At 43.2% G+C, this 16,387-nt stretch overlaps 1 protein-coding gene across 3 annotated transcripts in view; it reads left to right on the forward strand.

Moving 5' to 3' along the window:
* fbln1 (fibulin 1) overlaps positions 1–16,387 on the forward strand; it is a 95,602-nt gene that overhangs the window by 47,370 nt on the left and 31,845 nt on the right. For 2 of the 3 annotated variants that reach the window (XM_084061073.1, XM_084061072.1), the window contains 2 exons: positions 9,874–10,019; positions 13,620–13,760. In XM_084061073.1, coding sequence (XP_083917199.1) covers positions 9,874–10,019; positions 13,620–13,760 — 287 coding nt within the window. Of the gene's footprint in view, positions 1–940; positions 3,355–9,873; positions 10,020–13,619; positions 13,761–16,387 lie in introns of those variants that run through there. The other variant, XM_084061074.1, reaches the window with a different exon arrangement.

The following is a 16,387-nucleotide window of genomic DNA, read 5'->3' on the forward strand; positions in this document are numbered from 1 at the left end:
AGTAGCAGGTCTACGAGCTCGAAACGCATCGCTCGTAGATCTGCTACTTTTGATACTTTTGTGTGACGCTGTAGTATGTCTGTAATTAAGTCTGGCGTTAATTGACGAAAACACAAAAAGAATATGAAGATAAAAGGTTTCTGCCCGACAACAACGATATACATGTATGTATGGCCGTCCCAGTACTGTAGTAGGATAGCAGTTCCTGCATGATCCCTCACAGGACACGCTGTGACACCACCATGCCTGCAGGGTTCCATTTGTTTCCCAGTGTTGATTTTTGTCGACTAAAACTATGAAACTATTTTCACTGACTAGATTAAAACTAAGAATAAATGTATTGACAATTTCGTCAACAAATAAAAACTAGACTAAAGTATTAGGGAGGGAGTAGTGGAGAAGAGATCCAGTAGAACTAAGACAAGTCATTTTATGTTTGGTTGCGCTCGAGGGATCTACAAGCTCACAACGCGTCGTTGTGAGCTTGTAGATCGGCTATTTTCGGCATGCAACCAAGTGTAAAATCAGCCACTATGACGTCACCAAGGCACCGCCAAAATACATTTTAGTCGACTAAATCAACTGTAGATTTAGTCAACTAAAATATGATGATATTTAGTCGACTAAAACTAGACAAACTTGAACATTTCAGTAAAATATGACTAAAACCAAATGCAATTTTATTCAAAAGACAACACTGGTTCCAAACCCTGTCGACATCGTGGAAGTTTACAGAATGGCTGCTAAAAGTTTGACCACCCTCCCACCCCCCCCCGGCACCCCCACTGCATGCCATGCACGGCACCCACACTCACAGCCGGTTTCTCTCTCTCTCTCTCTCTGCCTTGTTTTCTTGTCATTTTCGTTCCTGTCCTGTCCTGTCCACCCCCCCACACCCCTCCCCCCGTGTCTCTCTCTCTCTCTCTCTCTCTCTTCGCAGTAACGATAGATGCGAGCGCTTGCTTTGCAATGACCCTAGCGACCGCGCGTGCCTGGCGGCGCCGCTCCGCATAAGTCACTACCACCTCACCTTCCCCACCAACATCCCGCTGTCCACCAACGTCTTCCGCATGGGCCCCACGCACCCGGTGCCCGGCGACGAGATCCAGGTGGCCATCGTGGCCGGCAACGAGGGCGGCCACTTCCGCATGGAGCGGGTGGCCACGGGCGGCGTGATGACGGTGGCGCGCCCCCTCGACCGGCCGCAGGACTTTGAGCTGTCGGTGCGGCTCACGCTGCGCCGCCACGGCGCCTTCACCACCTACCTGGCCAAGGTGCAATTGTTTGTGGCGGCGGATGCGCCGCGGGAGCCCTAGTAGGGCCCGACTGGGCAGAGTAGAGAACACGCCGTGTTCTCAAACTTTTTTTCCCCATATCGAGGACCCCCCCACCCCCCCCATAAGAGAAGATTTGTGGTGTTAAAATCTTTTAACCCATTGAGACCTGAAGCCGATTCTACATGTCTCCTAAATCCCAACAGTTTTCTGAAAAACGTATGTTTCTATGTCAGTGATGCTCAAACTTTTTCATGTCAAGGACCCCCAGAATTACATGTATTTGGCCGCGGACCCCCATCAAAATATTTTGTTCCAGGGACCCCCCAGAAGCAAAGATTTGAGTTAAAAAATGTTCGCTTTAAAAATATATATATTCAAAGATTTGCACACATTTTCACAAATTTTCAAAAATAGCAGATCTACAAGCTCGTACCGCGGCACTCGGTGCCGCGCTATGAGCTTGTAGATCTGCTATTTTTGAATAGCCCAAAGTGTAAAATAATGCTTTTTAGCTCAAATCTAAAAATGACACAGTTCCAGGTCTTAATGGGTTAAAATGATTCCAAATTCTTAAACAATACATTTTCTTTTTTTTTTATAGCAGATCTACAAGCTCACAAACGGCACGTTCCCTCTTCTTTGTGGGCTTGTAGATCTGCAATTTTCAAAATAGCCAATGTATATATAGGGTTAAAGTAGTTAAACTGACTTTGATGCTATTAACACATTTTTGCTGGGGACCCCCTCAATGCCCCCTGGGGGTCCCCGGACCCCACTTTGAGAACCACTGGAGTAGAGTACACCTGCTGGCTGCATGGATCTGTCATTTTCAACAAAACCTAACACACTGTCACTCCCAACTCGTCCGTCACATGCTGATGCTTGGTCAGGACCACCTGTAGCGTCATGTTTCAAGGCGAAGGGTCGCCCCATAGACGGTGTTGTCACGTGACTGACGACAGAATGCAGACGTGATAGGCTCTATTCACAGCAGCCATATTATGAATTTTCATATTATGACATTCACAGGTGTTACCAATGATACTAATGAAGGCTCTGTTCCATTCTGGTCAAACAGAGTCAGGGTGCTGGTATTGTGCATGTTGGCCCACTGGAAACACTCTGTTACACCAGTGGGTCTACAGTTGGGGTCCAGGGACCCTCATGGGCTTCCAAATGCCCCCTTACAGGTGTGTAACTCTGAGAGTGTACAAATGGAACCAAATGGACCCGTAAGGGTCCATTTGGTTCCATTTGTACACTCTCAGAGTTAATGGGGTCGTGGAAACCACTGTGCTAGACTAAATGGAACAGAGCCTTCATTAGTATCATTGGCAACACCTGTGAATGTCTTCATAATATGGCTGCTGTGAATAGAGCGTATTGAGAACAAGGCAATGTTGCCTATAAAAGTAATTGAAAACAAGATTAAAAACATTGAAAACTAAATTAAAAATATTTAAACAAGCAACAACAAAAAAACGATTTAATGAGATTAAAAACACTCAAAACAGAAAATAAGTAAATACAAACATTGAAAACAACATAAAAAGGTGCGTTGTCCGAACGAGCTCAATGAGCTGCACCTGAGCGAGGCAACGATCGAGCAAAGCCCGCTGCAAGTGGCTAACCATCGCCGTCTGATTTGCATACCGATAGGGTGGTTAGCATCGTCGTCAACGCGACGCATGAAAGGGCGACTGCACCTGACCAAGGGTCCAAAACATGACGATTCGGGAGTGAGATTGATTGCGTTGACACGCCCTGACGCGCCCATGTGAGCCGCATGGGCTTGCACACATCAGTTTGACATTTCATCACAGCACGTTATGTTGGCATAGCAACACGTTTTGATCCGAAGCGACGTTTAAATGTGACATACTGGTTGTGTTGAAAGCGACACAAACTTTATTACGAATGTACGAAAACACCAAGAAAATTATCCTGTGTGTGCGCACACACATGCACAGTTGCACACACACGCACAGACACACACACACACACACACACACACACACACACACACACACACACACACACACACACACACACACACACACACACACACACACACACACTATCCAGGAGGAATACACATTTATAACCTGTGTGTTTAAAAACAAATGTTTTAATAGTTCACTGTTATTCAGCAAATATATAGGTCCAACTGAATGTATTTACTTTGGAGGTACTGTAGGGTATTTCGATGGCCGCTAGGTGGCCCTCTAGGGCAGCAGAATCACGAGGAAGCCTTGTCCCCATGCACTCTGCCTATAATTGACTGTAATTTGATGATCATTGCATGATATAGTTTTACAGTATTCTATGGTTTATATGTCGGAAGGGCAGTTTTCTATTAAAACTCTGAAATAGAAATAACACATGTTCAATTTCACATCCAGTTCTTGATGCACTGAAATGGGGGGTGGGGGGAATAAATCTTATCCGGCACCGAGACCATTTGTAACTCGGGGCCAAATAACAGTTGAAAGCATGAAAACTTTACTGCATAGTTTTGAATTGCTACAATCCCATAGACCTCAATAAAAAAAGAAATATAAAAAAAATACAAAATGACTGTCTGATATACATAAACGGCTACGGTAATGCAGATAAGCTACATAACGGTGCAAATTCATGATTGTTGATGATAATGCCACTACCTCACCTTTTTTATAGTCTCTGTCGGGTGGAAAGCTCATATGTCCAAAACTGTTACTTTTCAGGATTCAAATGAAAAAATGGCAAAAGTAGCAGATCTACAAGCGCCGCATTTCGAGCTTGTGGATCTGCTACTTTTTTAATTTATAATTTTTATCCCACGATTTTTGTAACCCATTTTTTTCCACCCAGTGTCAATTGTCCATGTAATCCTGGGCGCTACACTCCCTCTGCCAGCCTAGGGAGAGTCTAGAGCCGAGCTCATGCCTCCTTCAATGCATGAGAGCTAGCAAGCCGCTTCTTATCACCTGACAGGGGTGGAGTTTCCCCGGTAGGATGTAGCGCGTGGAAGGAACACGTTATTCCCACCAGTTCCTTTCCCCTCCATCAGGCGCCCCGGTTGACCAGGGGGAAGCAGTATAGAGACCAGGATTACTGCATGTTTTTGTGAGGGTACCTACCTTAGATCTGCTACTTTTGATGCTTTTGTGTGACGCTGTTGATAAAATGTGGGCATTAATTCCCGAAAAAATACAAAACGTTTAAATATGGAAATAAGAGGTTTCTGCCTGACAGCAATGTTATAATCAATCTTAAGTTATCTTTTACCACACACCCATGGTCGCTGTCGGAAACCTTGTATCTCCAAAACTGTTCACTTGTCAGGAAATGGGGGGAAAAAGTTCCAATGGATCCAGTGTAGTTATTATTTAGTCACAAGCTCTTGTTTGTACTTTTCATTGGTTCAATATTTATAACAAAACAGACACACTTAACCACTTTCCCTTTAACCCATTAACCCAAGACCTGAGGCCGATTCTACAAAAATGTCTTCTAAATCCCAACAGTATTCTGAAAAAACGTATGTTTCTATATCAGTGGTGCTCAAACGTTTTCATGTCAAGGACCCAAAAAAATGACATGTATTTGGCCACCGACCACCATCTCAAAATATGCTGTTCCAGGGACCCCCAGAAGCAAAGAATAGAGTTAAAAATGTTCGCTTTAAAACAATATAATAAGATTTGCACACATTTTCACGATTATTCAAAAATAGCAGATCTACAAGCTCGTAGCGCGGCACTCGTTGCCGCGCTATGAGCTTATAGATCTGCTATTTTTGAATAGCCAAAGTGTAAAATAATGCTTCTTAGCTCAAATCTAAAAATGACACAGATGCGTTCCAGGTCTTAATGGGTTAACTTCCAAAATGTTTCAAAAATAGTGAAAATAGCCGATATAGGGAGCTTGTACGTAAATCAGCTATTGTCACTACTTCTGCACAACACGGTCGTGCGACAAAGTAAGGCCATGAATCCCTATGGAGATACAAGGTTTCTGCCCGACAGCAACGATACTGTATACGACGGGGTCTGGATTCTGTAACGCACACACCCGTCCCTATTCAGTAGCTCCCGTTTTTCCCCCCGTTCCATATTTTCGGGGCTTAATGCGAAAGGCACAGGTTTCCACTATGCATACCGCGGGACGACACAAACCCCAAGAGACGGTGATGAACCCAAAGCGAACGGCGAGTAAAGTGACAGGAGGAGATGATGGGATGCAGTGGCAGTCAGTCAGAGCTAAGCGGAGAAAGGAGAAGGAAATATGCAACAGCAGGACGACTGTATAAATAGGCCTGACATGCGTGTGGCTGCAGGCCCCGGGGCCGCTGTGGTCTTAGAATATAAACTGTAAATTCAGATGTCCTGGAGGGTTCTCCTCCTGTCCTGAGCTGTCAGCCCCGCATAGGATGCACTCCTGGTCCCCAGTGGGGATATCCTTAAAATAAGAAGCACGGAGGCGCGCACACACCAGGGTTTTTTTCCCCCTCCTTCTCTCCTTTGACATTGAGTTATGGGGCTCTGGGATCTGGCCGGTGGTCTGAACAATTTGTGGCGGAGCAAACATCACCGCGCACAGAATGAATGATGCCCTGCACTGTTTGTGTTGGGGCATTATCAATGTGCTGACTATAAATAATAATTACAATATATATATATATATATATATATTTATATATTTAAAAAAAAGGGGCCCCGTGTGCTTGACCAAAGAAGACTTCCATTCCCCGAAAAAAAAATGAAAATGAAAAAAAGTTCTTGTTTTTCTTTCTGGAGGCTGAAAAGTATTGGGGTTTTTCTCTCTCTCCTCCTGGGCTGGGTCTCTACGGGCCACGTGAGGCGTGGAGAGATGAGAGAGAGAGCGTGCACGCGCATGCGTGCGTTCGCAGGAGTGAATAAACGGGAACACACTTGCCTATAATTAGTGCTTCACTTGCTAGCCCCCCCCGCGTGCTTTGTCGCACCCGCCTATTGCACAAGGGGAAATGCGTGTGTGTGTGTGTGTGTGTGTGTGGGGGGGGGGGGGGGGGGTCATTATCTTGTCGTAAATTCACTCCGTAGCCCCGGCGGAGCGTTTGCCCCGTCTTGTAGTACCCCTCTCTCTCTCTCTCTCTCTCCCTCCCTCTCCCTGCAGCTCCAAAAAGCCCGAGGTATTATAAACTACAAGAACATTTTGTGGCTTTGGCCAGGGCCAAAGCAAAACTTGGACCCACCCGCTAATTGCTAATTACAAGCCCCTACCCAGCGGTGGCTTGACTTTCTGTCAGGGGCTTCTCCCCTCTCTCTCTCCCTATGAAAGGAGCCCTGCAACCCTAGCCGGGCCCTGGGCAGCCAGCTCCATGCCTATGGGTCCCCTGAGGGCTCTGGTGGAAAAAGTACTCCCTTTTCCCCCCGTTTCTTACTTAAGTAAAAAGTAGCAGTACAGTACTACAATGTACAAATACTCTGTTACAAGTAAAGGTCCTGCATCACAAATTTTACTTGAGTAAAAGTGAGTTTAAGTACCAAAAGTAAAAGCACTCATGCAGAATGTCCCATTTCACAAGCTTTTTTTAAAAAAAAAGTCAAAATGTTTTGAAATGAGCAAATCTACAAGCACACAATGCGTTAAATCTCCAAGCACACAATGCGTTGCATGCAGTCGTGAGCTTGCGTCGCATGGCAATGCGTTGTATTCTATTGTAGCTTGTAGATATGCTATTTTCACAGTATGTAGGGCTTACGTGGTTTGTATATTTTGCGTAACAATCTAAATCTGCAAAGTAACTTGTAACTAAAGTTTTCAAATAATCGTAAAAGTTCAAAAGTCGCTTCTGAGTTGTACTTTAGTAACAGTATAAAGTGCTGGGGAAAAAAATGGAAACACTCAAGTAAAGTAAAAGTACCTTATTAAATTGTACTTGAAGTACAGTACATGGATAGTTACTTTCCAGCGGATGCCCTGAGGAGAGCCAGACATGTAGGTCTCTCATGACTCATCATGTGGCTATAATGTCCGCCATGCACATTAAGTGGACTTAAACATGGCAAGACGACTTGTTTTCATAACCCGATATAACCCTCCGTGTACAGCGGTCGTCTCCCCTCTGGAGAGAGGGTCCGTCCGGTCTGAAGCCCAGACTTGAACGTACGTCTTCACGTGACGGAGTCTGGGGCCGTCCGTTATGCCCAGACTCAAACAGTCGGACCGTCATCGATCACAGAGTTTTTTCCTTTGCTGATTCAAGGATGCGCTGCTCTTGATCTACGAGGTCGTTAATGGCCAAGAAATCACTCTTAACCACTTAAACCATAAATACTGTATATACAGGGGTATGTTCTTTCTTCCCCCCTTAACCCATTGAGACCGGAACGCATCTGTGTGGCATTTTTAGATTTATTTTGGCTATTCAAAAATAGCACTCGGTGCCACGCTATGAGCTTGTAGATCTGCTGTTTTTAAATAGCCAAAAAACATCTTACAACGACACGGATGCGTTCCCGGTCTTAAAGGGTTAATCTCTTTGGTAAACAATAGTCTACATCTACAGTACAAGCTCACAACACGTTAGGACGCGTTGTGAGCTTGTAGATTGGTTATTCTTTTTGAAGAATGTTTGCCTATTTTGGTGGAATGTTTGCCTTTTACGGACATGTCAGTTGTAGACCCTGTAGATCAGCTATTTTCTGAATAGTCTAAGCATTAGGGTTAAAGTGGGTAAACTGATTTTAATGCTATACAGTACATCAACTCATTTACTTGGGGAACCCCATCATCAAGGACGATCCTGGGGGGTCCCCGGACCCCACTTTGAGACCTCAGTGGAATAAACAAGGCCTTAAATAATGGGAGGAGAGCCGCCCAGGGGGAGAGAGGACAGGACGGGGACGGGACGGGGAGTTGTCTAGTCATGTTGCTCACAATTTAGGAGTCTTTTAGAGCCCTCCCTGTGGCCATAAATCCTCCTGAAGAGATTATCTGATGCGAGGCCGGGATGATCCGCAAATCACAATATTTTCCCTGTGCAGGTTGTGCATCATTCTCCTGAGAGTGTAGTAACTCTTCTCTTCAACCCCCCCATACTCCACACACACACACACACACACACACACACACACACACACACACACACACACACACAGACTGAAGCCGTGCTTTGGAACACTTGGACATATAGATTATAAAAGGTCGATGATAAAAATAATCAATAATCGATTATGTAATAAATAATTCATGACAATTTTGGGCATGCCATAAAACCCAAAAAGGCCAATAATTTCCTCCTATGGCCCGGGCGGCTGGCGTAGCCGTCTGGGCACCTGGGCTGGTAATCCAGCCTGGCTTGCGGGTTCAGGTCCCGATCCCGACAACCTTTACTGCTTGTCACCCCCCATCTCTCTCCCCATTCCCGGTCAGTCTACTGTTCATCTAACAATAAAGGCAGAAAAAGACCCAAAAAAATATTTAAAAAAAAAAGAAAAGTCTTTCTATAGCACACATGGACAACATACGGCCTGAGGGCCAGTTCCGGACCATCTCAATCCGGCCCACGGCTACCACAAAGGAAATCATAACGATTCCCTCAAAAATCTGAATTATGAAAGGTAGCAGATTTTGAGACCAATACATTTTTACTCGATTCCAAATATTGGCAATTCACATTTGCAGTTTGATTCCATAGCTGCATTCCACTGATGCAGGTAACTGTATGTACTCAAATGGTGTACTCCATATGGTGTCGGATGAGGGACCTAGTATGAAGTTTAGCATATTGACAATTGGCAAGATATACATTAGTAGACTAATTAGAAAGTTGAGGTGGCTTGTTTTATGTAAGTAATCTGATACTTATTGTGCCCTCAGAGTACGCCAGAGTGACACATTTAGTTAAAAATGTATAAATAAAATAGAAGTCAGCATGCTTGTGTCTACCAAATTAAAACTATGTGTTTCAAGTTTCGGCCCTTCGTTCACTTGATCAAAGTCAGTATGGCCCTCCGGCAAGTCATTTTATGCTTGTCTGCGAGTGGGTGTCACGCTCCAAGCTCACAGCGCATCGCAGCGCCATGCGTTGTGAGCTTGAATATCGGCCTTTTTTTTTGGCACACAGCTAAGTATAAGTCAAGCATTACGACGGCATCACGGCCCGCCAAAAATACATTCTAGTCGACTAAATCAACTGTAGGTCTAGTTGTCTAAAATGTTATGGTATATTTAGTCAAATAAAACCAGACTAAAACTGAAATATTACTAAAACTAAATAGAATTCTATTCAAAAGACTATGACTAAAACTAAGTGGAAATGTATTCAAACGTCTATGAGTAAGACTAAATTTGCTGTAAAATTTAACACCGGTGCAGAGGCCATTTGTGTGGGCCCGCTGTGTCCCCGGATGGGTTCCCGGATGGAGTGGAATAGGCTCTATGCACAGCAGCCATATTGGAACCAAATCCCAATTTCTGTCCAATATGGCTGCTGTGCATAGAGCCTATTGGAATCAGGATCAATAAAATCCTAACGATACCCATGCCTTCTGAAAGGTCAGAGGCCATATATTATGTGTGTGTGTGTGTGTGTGTGTGTGTGTGTGTGTGTGTTCCTGACCTCCAGGGCAGCCAGAGTGGAGCGCTCGGACACCATCCGCTGCATCAAGTCGTGTAAACCCAACGATGTGGCCTGCATCCTGCAGCCCGTCCACTCTGTGTCCCACACCGTCATCTCCATGCCCACCTTCAGGGAGTTCACCAGACCTGAGGGTACGTTTACTGTTCACCAGTTAGTTCTCAAACTGTTTTTTTCCCCTCCTGTCAAGGACCCCCCACCTGAAAAGAGTTTGTGCCAGGGACCCCCAGAAGAGAAGATTATATATTTTTTGAATTATCAAAATTAATCAAAATTATTTCGGTATTCTTAAAAAAAAATAAAAAAAAATAGCCAACATGTAAATGGGTAAAGTGGTTAAAATAATTGTGATGCTTTATTAACCACATTTTCTGGGGACCCCCGAGAAAATGGGGGAGTCCCCCCATTTCTGGGGAGTGAGGTTTCCTGTCAAACACCTTGAGCGCCCTCTTGTAGAGTCCCCAGCGAGTCCCCCAGGGGTCTGTACTCGGGCCCCCCCCCCCCCTCTACACCACAATATCTTCAGTGAGAAATAGGAGATCTACAAGCTCACAATGTTTGGCTGTTATGGCATGTCCAGAACAGGCCATAACTCTCTTAAACAATTGCCAATATACAATCTCACTTGTGAGCATGTCGATTGGCTATTTAAAAAAAAAAAGTGGTTTCAAATTGAAATAGCTGTTGTCCCTTCTTGTTTGTGTATGTATAAGCATAACAGACTATCATGAATTAATATCACAATGATTTCCCATGAATAAATATCATGCCATGAAACGAGCCTCCAGTGTAACCATCATTACACTGGGGGCCATTGATTTGCCATTGATTTACCAAAATATTAACCCAATAAGAACTGGAACGCATCTGTGTCACTTTTTGATTTGAGCTAAAAAAGCATTATTTTACACTTTGGCTTTTCAAAAATAGCAGAAATACAAGCTCATAGTGCGGCACCGAGTGCCGCGCTATGAGCTTGTAGATCTGCTATTTTTGACAAATCGTGAAAATGTGTGCAAATCTTTGAATATTTATGGTTTTAAAGCGAACATTTTTAACTCAAATCTTTGCTTCTGGGGGGTCCCTGGAACAACATATTTTGAGATGGGGGTCGGCGGCCAAATACATATTATTTTGGGGGTCCTTGACATGAACATTTTTGAGCACCACTGATATAGAAACATACGTTTTTCAGAAAACTGTTGGGATTTAGAAGACATTTGTAGAATCGGCTTCAGGTCTTAAAGGGTTAAACGTTGAAATGAGGAGATACAAGGATTCTGCCCAACAGCGATGATATTATCGTCTGTCGGGTAGAAACCTCATATGTCCCAAAAATAGAAAAAGTAACAGATCTACAGCTCACAACCTTGTGGATCTGCTACTTTTTGACGTTTTTGTGTGACGCTGTAGTATCATCAAGTATAGGGCAGTAATTTACGAAACAAACACAAAAAGTTAGAATGTGGAGTTAAGAGGTTTCTGCCCGACAGCTACGATTTAATACTGGCAATTATGGAGTGCAATGTAGCTGGTTAATGGCAGCTGGCAGCAACATGTAACACAATGCTAGTTTAAATGCTTCTTTGTGATGAAAACAGCAATATGGCCGTACCCCTTTGCGCATGGTTGACAATGGAGCCTGCCGCCCCCGTGTGCCCCAGCCTTTACATGTCTTATTGCTCACAGTCACATGTTTTATATCGGCGTGGTCGAGCAGAAACCTTGTATCTCCATCTTAAAGCTTTTTGTGTTTTTTTTGTGTGTAAATTAATGCCCTACTTGATCACACTACAGCGTCACACAAAAGCATCAAAAGTAGCAGATCTACAAGCTTGAAACAGCTTTTTTTTATTTTAATCCTGAAAAGTAACAGTATGAACACATATGAGCACTTAAGTAAAAGTATCAATACTGCAATGTAGAAGCACTCTGTTACAAGTAAAAGTCTGGTGTTCAAAATGGACTTTAAAAAGTACAAACGTATTGGTATCAAGATGTACTTAAAGTACCAAAATTAAAAGTACTGAAATGTTTGAAAATAGTAGTTATACAAGCTCACAGCGCGTCGCGATGCGACACGTTGTGAGCTTGTAGATCTGCTATTTTCATATAGCCGTGGTATAAAATATGGCTGAAGTGGTTAATGTATGTTTTATAATGTCATAATTTATATCTGCAAAGTAACTAGCAACTAAGGTTTTCAAATAATTGTAGTGGAGTAAAAGTATAATATTTGCCTCCGAGATGTAGAGGAGTAGAAGTAAAAGTATTAGAAATTGGGAACACTACAGTAAAGTACAAATGCCTCAAAAACGTAACAGTGCTTGAGTACATGTACTTAGTTACTTTCCACCACTGCATATGAGGTTTCCACCCGACCGAGACGATATATAGATTGCATAACGAGGTCCAAAAATACTTGAGAAGCAACAAATTGGAAGACAACCACGATGACTTGTGGCTTTTCAGCAACGATGTGACAAGTCAGGCATTCCCCCCCTCAATAGCCGTAGCATTCTATCATCCCCGAGGTCCCATCAAATGCATTTTCCCCTCCGCAATTGTCTGAATCCGTTCGACTATACCTCTGAACCCCCCCAAACAAAAAAAAATAGCTATTCCATGATGTTCGTTCCGCGCTCTCTCTCTCTCTCTATCCTTGGCCGAGGCGAGGCCACACCAGAGAAAATGTTCTGCCACGCTGGGATGGATGTGAGAGTAACCAACCGCCTCCCTAATCACATGCAGACAGAACCCTGTGACAACTGACAAGCATCTATTGGCCCGCATGTGGCCTAGTGTGTTCAGACACACTCATCCTCAACGTCATGGGGAGCTGAGCCTGTGTCGTTTCTCATAAGCCCCGCGACTGTGGGGTGTAAAAGAGATTCGAGGGCCCTTTTTTCCTCTAACCCTCTAAAACCGGGAACGCCATCTGTGTGTGCTTTTTTTAGATTTATTTGGGCTATTCAAAAAATAGCAGATCTACAAGCTACAAGAGTGCGGCGCTATGAGCTTGTAGATCTGCTATTCTTTTTTAAATCGGGAACCTTTGTGTGAATGAATTGAAAAATCAATATAGATTTAAAATCTTTGCCTCTGGGAATTCTATGTCTTCTAAATCCTAAGTTTTTAAACGTATGTTGCTATAATCAGTGGTTCTCAAACTTTTTCATGTCACGGACCCCCAAAATTATGTATGTATTTGGACACAGACCCCCATCTCAAAACATTTTGTTCCAGGGACCCCCAGAAGCAAATATTGGAGTTAAAAATGTTCACTTAAAAAAAAAAAAAAAAATATATATATATATATATATATATATATATATATATATATATATATATATATGCAAAGATTTGCACAAATTGTCTTTTCAAAAATGGCTGATCTACGAGCTCGTGAGCTTGTAGATCTGCTATTTTTTTGAACAGCCAAAGAAATCCAAAAATGACACAGTTTTGTTCCCGGTCTTAAAGGGCTAAGCGAACAACAAGCACTGAAAAGCCTCAACCTCGCCATGACCCGCTCTTGATGTACAATAAACACAGACATTCCTCCATCTCCTATTTTATTGTCTTCCACTTTGGACAGGAGGAAAAAAACGAGTTAAAGAACTGGGCACGGTCTCCCGGCCGTTCGCTATGCGAGTGTGATTATGGAGGGTTTTTAAGGCCCTAAAAGGTTTTTGTGTGTGTTCTGTGCGTCTGTAATTGTTATCTTCCAACAGAGATCGTTTTCCTGAGAACCACGGTGCCGGCGTACAACTCCTATAATTTCGGCAGCTACGACGTCAAGTTTGACATCCTGGAGGGCAACGCGCAGGACGCCTTTGACATCATCAAGAGGGTTGAAAACGGGATGTATGTCGGTGAGTATATACAGCCTTTTTTATTCTTTTTTTTGGGGGGGGGGGTGTTCTTTGTGAGTGGTGGGGTCTGGAAAGCCTGTCTGAGTTATACAACAACAGACTTATAATAATACTAATAGCAGCCCACCACACAGTGGCCCCGCCCCTCTAGCCTCCATATTTTACATTTCTGTGTTTTTTCGTAAATGAATGCCCTTCTTGATCGTAGTACAGCGTCACACAAAAGTAGCAATTGTAGCAGATGTGCAAGCTCCAAACTGCATTTTGAGCTTGTAGATGTGCTATTTTTGCTATTTTTTTTATTTGAATCCTGAAAAGTTTTGGACAGACATTCGCACATCCACCCGCCAGAGACGATGTGCTCCTTGCTTGACAAAAGAGCTGGTTTTCAGCAGTGAATAGTAACCAAGTGCATTTACCCAAGTACTACTTTTACTTTACTTGAGTATGTCCATTTCTGATCAACGAAGCCCTATTTTATACATCATCTATTTGAAAATAGCATAAGCAGCGCACACCCTAGCTTGTAGATCTGACCTTTTCGAAAGATTTGGACAAATTTGGAAAACCTTTGTGGGAAAATAAACGTAGACATTTTGAATACGGGACTTTTACTCGTAACCGAGTATTTCTACACGCGATGGCATTGCTGCAATTAGCTCTCTCTCGCTCTCGCTCTTGCTCTCTCTCTCTAAACCAGGGGTCTTCAACAGGGGGTCCGGGACCCCTAGGGGGTCTTCAGAGCTACTATAGGGGGTCCGCCAACCACTTGAACCCTAGAATTCCTTTTCTGAGGGGAACATTAGCCGAAAATAGCAGATCTACAAGCTCTCAACACCTCGCAGAGATTGGCTATTCTTGGCAAAGAAGCTATAGGTGTAGAGGGAAAAAAGTGCAGACTAAGTAAAATAAAAAACCTTTAATCTGAAACATAATTTTATACAATATAGAGTAGGGGGTCCCTGCTTCATCTCTCTCTCAGCTAGGGGGTCCTTGGCCTGAAAACATGGAAGACCCCTGCTCTAAACCAGACTCACATGTACCAGTAGGCCTACACCACTCATCATGGTGTGTAGGCCTACACCACTCATCATGGTATAGGCCTACACAGTGTGATTGAGCTGGAGTGAAGACAGCAGAACATGGATGTTCCCATGCAGTATACAGTAGTGATGTAAGTGCATGTGACATGGCCTGTAATGGCGCTTGCACTCCGCTGGCATCATGTGGCTGTCACCGTCCCCCATGAGGGGCCTATAATACTCCATCCTGTGTCTGCTGTGTCTCTGAAGGCTCTGCCCTTTGATTGGTTGCTCGGAGAGACCAATGAGGGACGCCTTCTGTCTACACAGCAAACATTTGGCATCACTTTTCCTACTCTTGTGGGTAAAGAAAGCACCATTATCCACTCGCTGGTCCACCGCCGTGCGTGCGTGCATTCTCTGAGCCGTGTGTATGTCGTTGCTGTTGGGGCGGGAAACGTTGTATCTCATATACAATATACATATCTTAAATACAACTAAATAATGCCCAGACTGACAGCGATTTTTCGATTTTCTCTCTCTCTCAAGTAGTCACAGAATATTTATCTCCAGTATGATCGATCCCCTGATGGTTGCTAATCACAGAGGGTTTCACTGTGCTTCCACGAAAAAAGAAAAAAATAATCATCGCGACCTCCCGTTCGCTTTCATAGGCCTTTGAAAATAGGATGTCTCGGCCAAAAATACAATACAAAAAAGTACACAGGAGCCGAGATACAGGTACATTTTCAAGTAATAACCCACTGAGCATTTTTGGGGCTATTAGACGTCTAAAATACGTCTAAGAGCTAGGCTAAAACCGGGTTATAATTGGTCTGAAAGTGAAAGTTTTTTCAACGTCTATTCTTAGCCTAGACGTTGATTAGCTGTTTTTTAAGCGTCTATATATAGACCGTCTATATTATAGCCGTTGAAATGACGTCTATAATATAAACGGTCTAAATATAGACGCTTAAAAAACAGCTAATCAACGTCTAGGCTAAGAATTGAAAAATTGAAAAAACTTTCACTTTTAGACCAATTATAACCAGTGTTGGGTTATATTACTTAGAAGAGTAATATGTTACTTATTACTTATTACTCCTTTGAAAAGTAATAATATTATATTACTTATTACTTGGAATCAAGAGTAATATATTACATATTACTTTATATTACTTTCCCCGCGCCCCTCGCAAAAGAAAAGACGTCTAGTTTTTAGCCTTTTAGAACGGAATCCAATTTAATGGAACAATAGAAAACAGTCAACAGTCTTTATCTTTTTAAGTATTTTGCTGCAACAAATTCCATATTTGGAATTGGAACAATAATTATCCTTACAGAAACAACATCAATCTGAACTGCACACACTGGCTGCAGCCTCTCAAAAACTGAAACAATAAAGTAAACTTTTTGAACATTTCTTAACCTTTTCAACATATCTTACACCAGTCAATATTAATTAGCCAAAGTGCAAGGGGGCAAGGAGAGAGGAGAGGAGATATAGAGCAGTGGTTCTCAAACTTTTTTAATGTCAAGGACCCCCAAATTGACACTTATTAGCCCGCGGACCCCCATTTCAAAAGATATGCCAGGGACCCCCAT

The sequence above is a fragment of the Gymnoscopelus microlampas genome (genome assembly GCF_963454915.1).
Source record: "Gymnoscopelus microlampas genome assembly, chromosome: 6".
NCBI classification, from domain to species: Eukaryota; Metazoa; Chordata; class Actinopteri; order Myctophiformes; family Myctophidae; genus Gymnoscopelus; species Gymnoscopelus microlampas.